At 38.5% G+C, this 10,161-nt stretch overlaps 1 protein-coding gene and 1 long non-coding RNA gene across 3 annotated transcripts; one reads left to right on the top strand and one right to left on the bottom strand.

The window, feature by feature from the left end:
- The first annotated feature begins 1,746 nt into the window (after positions 1 to 1,746).
- On the top strand, positions 1,747 to 3,677 carry LOC112174675. 2 transcript variants are annotated; one of them, XR_002926120.2, is made up of 5 exons: positions 1,747 to 1,908; positions 2,008 to 2,106; positions 2,864 to 2,952; positions 3,042 to 3,279; positions 3,431 to 3,677. It is a non-coding gene; the product is annotated as an uncharacterized LOC112174675 (long non-coding RNA). The 2 variants fall into 2 exon arrangements; XR_002926119.2 differs by having other exon boundaries at positions 2,864 to 3,279.
- Positions 3,678 to 7,273: 3,596 nt separating this feature from the next.
- LOC112169774 lies at positions 7,274 to 7,870 on the bottom strand. The gene has a single exon (XM_024306829.1). It carries the CDS (start codon positions 7,868 to 7,870, stop codon positions 7,274 to 7,276), a length of 597 nt encoding a protein of 198 aa, XP_024162597.1.
- Between the last annotated feature and the right edge of the window lie 2,291 nt (positions 7,871 to 10,161).

Genomic DNA, 10,161 nt, shown 5'->3' with positions numbered 1-10,161 from the left:
GCTTGTTGAAAATGGTTTTGTTCATAATCTGTGGACTAAAACTAATGATGATCTAAAAGGTTTGCCGCCTATCATTGTCAACACAGTCAAGAACATCAGGAAAAATGACTGTATGCTTCGTCTGAAGTTCAGATCCACTCCTCCAGAATGGATCCAGAAGGCAAACGGTGAGGTTGAGTATATTTCTCCATATCATTATGTGAGAATTATTCAAAGGAAATATCTTCAACCAGCCTGTGTCGGGTACAATGGTCAAACAAATTCAAGCATTCCCTGGATGAAGGCCATGGCCCTAGAATACATGAAGAAGATCATCTCTGAAGATGTCAACAATACCTTCCTGGCTGCAGGAGAAAAGACAATTATCACTGCGTACGATCATCCTGACGTAGTCAGCAGTGACCTATTCCTATCTCTCACCAGAAAAGAGATAGACTCGACAATGGCATGCATGCACTGGGTGGAAAAACTTGAAAATGACAACCACTACAAAATGTATGTTGATACAGACATCGAGGACAATGCAACAACAACTCGCATGGCCCAGGCAGACAATAACTCCTTTGTCTTTGGCCACCATTTTGAAACAGACGAGAACATGTGAAGCTACAGGTGAAGAATCAGCACCAAAATAGCAACTGTAGACTTTTGGACTTTTCTAAAGCTACTTTTGCTTTTTCCTTTTCACAAAAGAAAAGGGTCAAGTAAGAAACACTTCACTTCTCACCCAACAAGCTTTTTGCTTTTCCCCGTACGACCTCCACCAGCAGGAGCACACAGAAAAGCAGAGAGTCACGGAGTTGTTTTGTACATTTTTGTATTTTGAATTCTAGTTTGAGTTCCGCTCCCTATATAAGGAGCTTTAGCTTCTCTTAGAAGGCATTTGAAAAAATCCCATATCCATTCTAGATTAGAATAAGGAGAGAGCAGTTCTAAATTCGAAAAATATTCGATAGAAGTTCTAGAAAAATTAGAATACAGAGCAGAAGAGTCTTCTCTCAAGTAGAGTAGCAGTGTGCTTTCAATTCAAGTAAATATCTATTCCCATTCTTATGGATAGCTAAACAGCCTTTTGCTGTTTACCTGAGAATGAGGCTCTGAATTTCTAGCATGTATTTATGTTTGAAGAAATAAAGTCAGATTCCCACCTATTTGTTATCTACTTAAATATTTGTATCCAATAGTGTATTATCCTGTTAAGTTCTGAAGTTTTAAATTTACCGTTTACCAAAAAAAAAAAAAAAAACCAGTTTTAAGCCTAGAATTAAGAAACAAGCAGCAGTGATTCAGCCTGTTAAAGTAACCGTTAGGTGAAAAACTTGGGCATGTTGAAGGCTTGCTAGTTTTGTTTTTTTTTTTCAAAAGCTTGAGATAAAGTTTTTTTTTTTTTTTTTTTTTTTAAAAAGGTTAACAAGTAAGTGGAAAACCAAGGAATAGCACATGATAATACCATTTTCGTCTTTATAGGAAAATATTGATCGCATGGGAACTACTCCTATGAAATGTTAGTTATTGGTAATTTACCCTTTACTTTTTCGGTACTCCTAAACTGTTTTACTGCACTTCTGAAGGACATTGAAAGAGCTAGAATTGTATATATATTTACTAGGGCACGTGGCCTATTCTGGGGCATTCAAAGAAGGGAAAAGCCTAGACTTTAGCCACGAGTTCGCTCGTGCCTACCTTATTGTTCTGTTTCCTTTTGACCTTTTGAACCAAAATTGAGGAAGCTGCATGGGTGACATCCTGTTTCGTTACTATTGCTGTCAGTCGACTTCGATGGATGATTAGTACTACATCTGGGATTCTTTTCATCAAGATTTCTTGATGAAACTTGTTCAAAATCATGTCTTCTATGCTGTGCTCGTAAATCATAACAATGCAACGGTTGGATTGTTCTCAATCAAGGTAAAACCGCGTATTGTTCAGGGAAAATCCTGTTTTGATATATAGTTGCCATTTTGGTTCTAATTTGTGTTTGCATGTCCTATTTTCTTCCAAATTCAGTTCATCCTCGCAATGGGTCATGTTCCTACAGTGATGTTTAGTTTAACCCATGAGATCTTCACCTTAATCTTGCTTCGAAACTTACAAGAGTGCTAATTGGTAAGTTTCATGACGTATATCGAATATCTTCCTTCTTGTTCAATTTCTATATATTGTTTCAAGTTCAATAACATAGTGATCATTAGATATCATGTGCCTCTAAGCTCACTCAAAATCTTATCTCATTCTCTTGTGAAATATTAGCTTACTCTGTTTCAATTTTTTGACAAGATCATCTTTTACAATCTGCCTTGTAGACTGTTTTATAAATTGTCCTTGATATTGTTGGATTCACCCTTTGAGTTGAACTTGTTTCAAAATAGACACCTAAATTGTCTTTTTAAGATGGATTTCTTTTCAGTTGGAGTTAGATTGAATTCTTGGTGATTTTCAAAGTAAACTATGCTGCTGAGATTTTTATAAAGTCTAACAGTTCAGTCAGTTTGTATTCATCTTTTCCTCACTTCCCAAACTCTAAATGGCATGAAATTTTAGTATGATCTACCTTAACCTGTTACCTTTAAATCTGGAAAGTTTCATGGCCATTGGTTTGAAATTGAAATTTTAATAATTTTCCAAACCTGAGTAGTTCCTCTCATTCCAACCTTTGTTCTTGTACACTTGGTCTAAATCCTTCCACTGAGTTCCCAAATGTACATAGTTTTAAGATATTCATTTCAAACCTTATCTTCATCCTACTTCTTGATATGTCACTACTGTCCTTATGAGTTATGAGTGAATTGAGAGTTTAGATATCGTAAAGGTTGCACATAAAATGGAGCATGAGACTGAAAATCTGTGATTTCTGTTATACTAGGACTTTGGCCAAGCTTTGGACTGAAATCAATGGAGGACCATAAAGGAAGTTCATGTGCATCGATATGTCACCATGAATTAACAATCGAGGTAGGGAGGTTCACCCTAGTTAGCAGCTTTTCTGAATTCTGTAATTGTTTGTAAATGCTTTATAAAATTTTCTTGTTTGAGTTGATGAGGATGACTTGAGAGTGAGCGGGGCATAGCAACTTCCTTGGGTTTCAATCCCCTAAACCTCCGAAGGGGCTGTACGGACATGATAGTGTCTGACATCCTTTGAGGTGTGACACTAGATCTAGGTGGTATGGCATAAATGGACACTCTCGCTACTCTTCACCAATGGTTGAAGATTTGTATCTTTTGTGAGGATGTAGTTGGCTAGCATTACACCGGTCATCAGGTTTGAATTTTACCAAGGTACTCTTGGATTTCCATTTTATTTTACATTGGAAAAGCTTCTATCGATTTTATTTCATTTTACTCAACTGGCGCCAATTACTATTTGGTTTTCAAACCTAGCTAGGGTTGATGTTTGAGCAGCGAGGACAAAAGCTCACCCCTACTATAGTTGGTCTTGTAGGTACTGTGCACGAGGATTGAGGAGGACTTCGGGACTGAGCTGGGTGTTGTGTTATCACCTTAAACCTTTCGGTATAATTGCATTCACATATTTAATCACCTCTGTTTTAATTGTCATTGTTTCTTTGAGGTGACAGTTTGATTGTAATGACCTCAATCTTTGCTTATTTCCTTCCGTTAATTTTTATTTGGTGTACCAAGTGTTCGAGACCAACTTGAGTTTCATGAGTCTTATTCTCCATTGTTCTAGATTGATAACTTTGTTATTATGTTCTTTCACAAAAGTGATGGCTGGAACTAAAACCCATTATTTTTAGTATTCCTTGAGTTGCCATTCTAACGGACCTAACGTGGTCAATATCACCACACTTGGAACTTCTTTACGCTTTCCGCCAAATCTTACCATTCAAATTTTTAAACTAAATTGCCTTGCGTTTCTTTATGACATGAGTTAAGCCCTCTTAGCTTGTGTTCTTAAAGATTTGTGGCGCTGTAACACTTCCAATTTGGTGTGGTGCAAATTGGGGTGTTACATATATGGAGTATAAAAGCCATCAATTCTCAATTTGAAAGCAAATTCCACAAAACCTAAATCAAACAAGAAAAGCCAAGTCAATAACGTACATCATAGATATAAGGGACCAAAAATATTTTTTGGCTACGTGAATGTTTCTTCTACCAATATCCCTGGTAGCATATCAGCAAATGTGGAGGACGGGAAACACATGATCACCTTTTTTTCTTGAAAATAAGAAAAAAGTAGAGAGACCTAAGTTCTAACTACAGTAGAGCATATGCATTTGAATGCATTATATGGATAAATAAATAAACTTGAACTTATGATGGACCTAGAATTTGTTGCTCTACAGCTCATTTATATTAGTTTTTAAAATGAAGCTCATAAGACTTGTTTTTTTAGCAATTTTCATGAGGATGAGGGATTAGGATCCAATTCAGATCCAGGATCCGAGACTTGTCTAGGCTAATTAGAAATACACTAATTTTATTTCAAAAAAAGAAAAAGAAATACACTAATTTATTTATTTATTTATTATTTTTTTTTTTTTTTTGAGATTTGGAACCCAATGGGAGGCTCATCCTCACGTCTTTATTATTTTCAATCAAAACATACAACGGAGGGAACATAAAACCAACCCCCGTATATTAAAAACTACAAGCATATATACATGATACGCTAAAATCAAGTGTTCAACTTAACCCTACAAAATGTAGTCATTAGTAACATAAAGTAAGCAAAGATCGTTCGATGTCAGAGATTGAGGGTAACCAATTTATCACACAAAATAAAAACTAACTAATTTAAACTAACTAACATGTACACAAAACAAATAACAAAAATAAGAAAAAGAAAAAGGTCAAGAGGGAAAGAGATGGCAGGACAAGATGGGGATAGAAGGGTGCGTTGCAATCCTAAGTTGAAACTGATTTGGGATTTTAAATTTCTACTAAAATAAAAGGAAAAATAAGGAAGCAAAATAAATTTTAGAGTTGAAAGATAATATGGAGAAGATGTTAGAGACTCGGAAATCCACCACCAATTACTTTCGAACAATGTTAAGTTAACCCAGTTTCAATTACTAAGGTGTGAACAGAAACCAACCAAGAAACAAGTCGGAGCAGATCATGTCCCTTATTATTGTTTCCCTAAGTACTTAGTCTACGTGAACACACAATTGAGCTAAATAGGCTATCCTATCAACAACACATTTAGTGTCAACATTTGAAGCATTAAGATCTCATGGAAATGATTGGCTATAGAGTTGCAGTCTAGTGTGGAACGCCTACGTACGTAGCATGCTCTTCTAGTTGTTCAAAAGCACCAAAGCTTGCATACTTGTGGATTAGAAAACAAGATGATTAGGTGAATTATTTTCTAAATCCTAGCTCCAATTACATGCATAAATCCTATGTTCGCAACCACAAAACAAACACATGCAAAAGTTTTCAATCAATTAGAATTAAACAACCAATTCACCCCAAAATTCAAGAAACTAGATTAAACAAAACATATGTTCTACATAATTGGGGCTTCAAACCTTGCCCCTAACAAAAAGAATGTTAGTTACACATTGTTTTGAAAACCAAAATAAAACAAATAGAGAAAAAGATGGTGGCGGATGAATAAGAAAGAGAGATAGAAGAGAAGGTAGAGGGTGTGTTCTTTTTTTCACGTTTGCAGATGCCTTATATGTATGAGGAACACAGCCCAAGTTTCCTTCTCCAATTCTGCTTTAAAGACTTTCCCTAGTTGCTTGAGGATTCCTTTGATCGGTGCACAATTAAATTGCCATCAAGTCTTAGTAATCTTCCCAAAATCTTGAGGAATCATTCTAGGACTCTCCTTGATATTTTTAGCAGCAATAACCTTCCAAAAATGTACCCAAAATCCATCCATAGACGATTTCCACCAAACTGTCTTGTTTTGACTGAGACTCAATTTCTGTCTCTGAAGCTTATTTCTTGGACAAGGAACGCCTTCTTCTTGCTACATTTCTGGATGGTTCTTGACTCCTACGTATTCTATGACATTATATCTTCTATATTGATTAATAACCTTCTGGAAAAACTCCAAGTATGTCCCCGGAAAAGATCTCCCAAAAGCTTCGTGAAAAGCTGACAGTTTCTACCTTATCGGGAAGCCTCTTTTGAGCTTGATTTCTTGCTGCCTCGTTGACACTTCTGACCAGTTCTTTGGCTTTATTGAAGTCTAACATCATGTCTTTAAGGACCGCTGGCTCTTTATTCATAGGTGCAGCTGGAAGGATGCAAGAATTGCTCCTAAAACTGTTCCCAGAAAGCTGATTCTGAAACTGCAGTTTTCTGCTTTGCAGCAACTTTTTTGCACAACGATTTTCGTGGACTTCCCTAGTAATTTTCGGCCAAAAGGTTGGTCAAACTTAGTCATTTGCATCAATACTTCATGATCCATGGCTCCATTCCTCCCTTTCAGCTCCTATTTCTCTTGAATTGCTTCACGAACTACCTAAAATGAAAACAAAGTTTTTTTTGAGAAATAGATAACTTCATTAATTTATCCATGGCCAGAAGGCACATACATCACATGTTGTTTCATACAAACCGTACTAGATGGCATAAACCGCCAAACAAATGACAAGTGACCCTCATTGTAGAATACACACACTTATTAAAGTGCCTAACCAAATGAGAAAAAACCCAAGACTATCTAAGCTCTTGCTTTAGCAACTCTACTCGCCTAGAGACCTCAATTGGTGTACGGGTAGAGGAGCTAACTTACATAGCATCAGACTCTAAAACAAAGGTAGGCACAGAAACAGGAAAACCTAGAGTTTCCCCTTGCCCTTAGCTTTAGGGCCAACCTCCTGAGCAGTAGTAGTAGCAGGATAGGTAAGACGCAAAGGGGTCAAACCAACCTTCTTTTGAGACCGGGGACCCTTGTTCTTTCTTCCCAACAGTCTTCTCGACCTATTCTTCAGTGTCACCAAGGCGAAATCATCCTCAGCTTCATTCAAACCAAGAGCTTCCACATGGAGAGTGAGAAGCTTACCACCCAAAATGGTTTTGAATTTCTTAGGGGAAGGGACAGTTACCTCTTCTTGACCTCTTTTCTTGTAAATCAAGGTTTGCTTCTGACCAGTTTGCATGGCAGGAGTAATAGTAAGATCTTGAGAACCCGAGTCAGAAGGTTCCACCGAGGACAACCCATTAGCCTTGACCTGCACCGAAACCTCTTGATCCATGCCTTCCATCTCTGGCGTGGTATGCACAGGATCTTGAGAATCAATGCCTGAAGTTGATCGCTAAAGCCGACGGATAACTGGCTTCTTCTTTTTCAGCAGTGAGGAAGAAGGCATAGGTAGATCTCGAGTAGTCTGAGCAGATAAGGAGAAGGCACCACCGGAGGTAGAGGGGCCACCACAAACTTCAAAACCCTAGGAGCATAAACGGCCGTATTTGGCTCCTCACACTTAGCCCCAGAATGTGTAATCAATCCACACTGAGGGCATCTCCCTTTGAGATGTTCAAACTGGAACTGCAAAATAGGCTCTATGCTAGGGGCCAAGAAAACTCTTCGCTCAAGAATAATCGGTTTAGAGATGTCATGGGAGAAGAGAATTAGAACAATACCTTTACGAAACTCTCTCTTATCGTAGTCCAGATAACCACCCAGCAAGTTTCCAATGAGGATGAAGTTGCCGGGTTCCTCGTAGAGAGGAGGGATGTCAGAAACCCTAACCCACATCCTAACATGCTTCATAGGCACTTCAGCGATGGGAAGAACACCATCATACTCCTCTAAACAGATTGGGGATCTGTTAAAACACCACACCCCGCCTCTAAGCACCTTGTACCGATCACGGACTAAATCGAAGGAAATCAGAAACCTGTTGTCAGTCTTCTCTTGAATCCTGAAATCCTTCTCCACCATCCAAGTCCGGAAGAGATGCGATTTGAAGGCATTAGAGTCAATAGGTTTACGAGTAAGAGGTTTCCCCAAAAGAAAAGACTAAGAAGATCGACGAACAGGACCTCCTCCAATCTTTCCCAAATCCGAGGCGTTACCTCCTTCAGCTAGAGCCAAAGAGGCAGCAAAGTTGGTAGTGACAGCGTCGATTGAATCCATGGAGAAAGTAGAAGAGAAGACGGCAAAGTTTGCCCACTAGGTAGCTAGGATTTTGGGAGAGAGCCCTTAGGTTTCGAGAGAAAATCTCGCTTGTGGTGATTACGAAGAGAAGGGTTTTAAAAAAAACGAAAACAAAGTTAAAACTGACTTCTTGAAGGAAATAACTAAGAAAAGTGTAAAGGATTGCACTATATTTGTCACATTTCATGCTCCTATCAATACATTTGTTGTACATTCAACAAATAATTGTCGACTGTATATTTTTAGGTAAAAAGAGAGAGAGCCTCCCTCTTGACCCTAGAAACCCTAGCTAGATCCGAGAACCTTATCAGTGTTCTTTGATTCCGATCTCCGGAATTTCACAACGCCCTTTGTTACTCCATGCAGTGATTCAAAATCCTAATGTGGAACTGTCGTGGCCTTAATAACATAGAGACACAAGATGCCCTTGCCAATATTGTTCAACAACAAAACCCTAGCATTGTTTTCCTATCCGAAACCCTAGCCACACCAGACTTACTAAATGATGTTCGTCGTCGCATAGGGTTTGATGGGGTTCTCTGTTCTCTGAGAGATGATGATTGTAGTGGTTTGGAACTCTTTTTGCAGAACGAGATTCTGATGCATCTCCGGAATTATTCTGCAAATCATATTGATGTAGAAGTAGGAGCAATCGGTTCTGAAGGTGTATTTCCATTCACAGGGATCTACGGGGTGGCTACAACTTCAAAACGGAATATTATGTGGAATCTGCTAAGAACCCTAGCAGCACAGATCAACCTCCCTTGGTTAGTCGCTGGTGATTTTAATGAAATCTTGTGTCTGGCTAACAAGTCTGGTGGTCCGGCTAGGTGTGTAGCCCAGATGACTAGATTTCATCAAGCCCTGGTTGATTGTGAACTGATGGACATAGGTTTTGTTGGTTCTCGTTTTACTTGGGTCAATCGATTTACAAAGGAAAGGCTTAACAGAGCTTGTCAGAATGTATAATTGAGGGAGATGTACCCTTTCTCCTGCGTTATCACTTTACCTCTAAGCAGGTCCGATCATTGTCCACTACTTATCGAGGTTAATCCTGAGTTACCTGCATTTCATTGTGACTCCAGACGTTTTCACATTGAAGATATGTGGCTACACCATTCTGACTGTGATAATGTCGTGCAATAAGGTTGGATGTTGCCATCTACTGGGGATTCCATGCTACAGGTCAGCAGAAAGATTAAACACATGGGAAACCTATTTTTGATTGGCATGAAGGAGTGTTTCAGCAAAGGCAGGTTGAGATGTGACTAATTCAAGGTAAGTTGGATGATTTGATGAAGAAAGACCATCATGACTCACATTTTGATAAGCAAAAAGCATTGCAGTATAGACTAAATGAGCTGCTTTCCATGAATGAGACTTCTTGGAGGCAATGCTCTAAAGTTCAATGGCTCAGGGAGGGAGATCGCAATACAGCCTTCTTTCACAGGAGAGTGTCGAACAGAAGAAGTCGTAACCGTGTGAAGGGTTGGATGTCTGAAGATGGACAATGGATTAGTAAACCAGTTGGAGTGGCTACTGTTTTAATCCGGTATTATGAATCTATTTTTCAGTCAGAACAGTCTGATCCTTTGGCTATAGAAATAATACTTGATTGTATACCAGCTCGAGTTACAGGTAGTATGAATGATGAGCTCTTGGCTCCCTACTCTAATGAAGAAATCAAACGAGCCTTATTTCAAATGCATCCCTCAAAATCTCCTGGACCGGACGGTATGTCTCCTTGTTTCTTTCAGAAGTTTTAGAATGTTGTAGAGCTTAATGTATGTAGGGCAGCACAACAGGTGCTCAGCACAGGACATATTTCCCAAGAATCAAACTTTACTCATTTGACTCTGATTCAGAAAATAAAAGAGCCAAAATTAGTTTCAGATTTAAGGCCCATTGCTTTATGCAATGTAGTCTATAAGATAGCCTCTAAGGTTTTGGCTAACAGGTTGAAAAGGATACTCCCTGACATAATCTCTCCTTTACAAAGTGCTTTTGTCCCAGGACAACTTATCTCTGACAATACTCTAATAGCTATTGAGGTAGCACATTTTATGAAGAAACTT

Source organism: Rosa chinensis, chromosome 6, assembly GCF_002994745.2.
Source record: "Rosa chinensis cultivar Old Blush chromosome 6, RchiOBHm-V2, whole genome shotgun sequence".
Classification (NCBI taxonomy): Eukaryota; Viridiplantae; Streptophyta; class Magnoliopsida; order Rosales; family Rosaceae; genus Rosa; species Rosa chinensis.
This window is presented reverse-complemented; position numbering and strand designations above follow the sequence as displayed.

Bases quoted from the DNA above. Each gene is read 5' to 3' on its own strand.
- LOC112169774 (XM_024306829.1), bottom strand. From the start codon at position 7,870: ATGGTGGAGAAGGATTTCAGGATTCAAGAGAAGACTGACAACAGGTTT.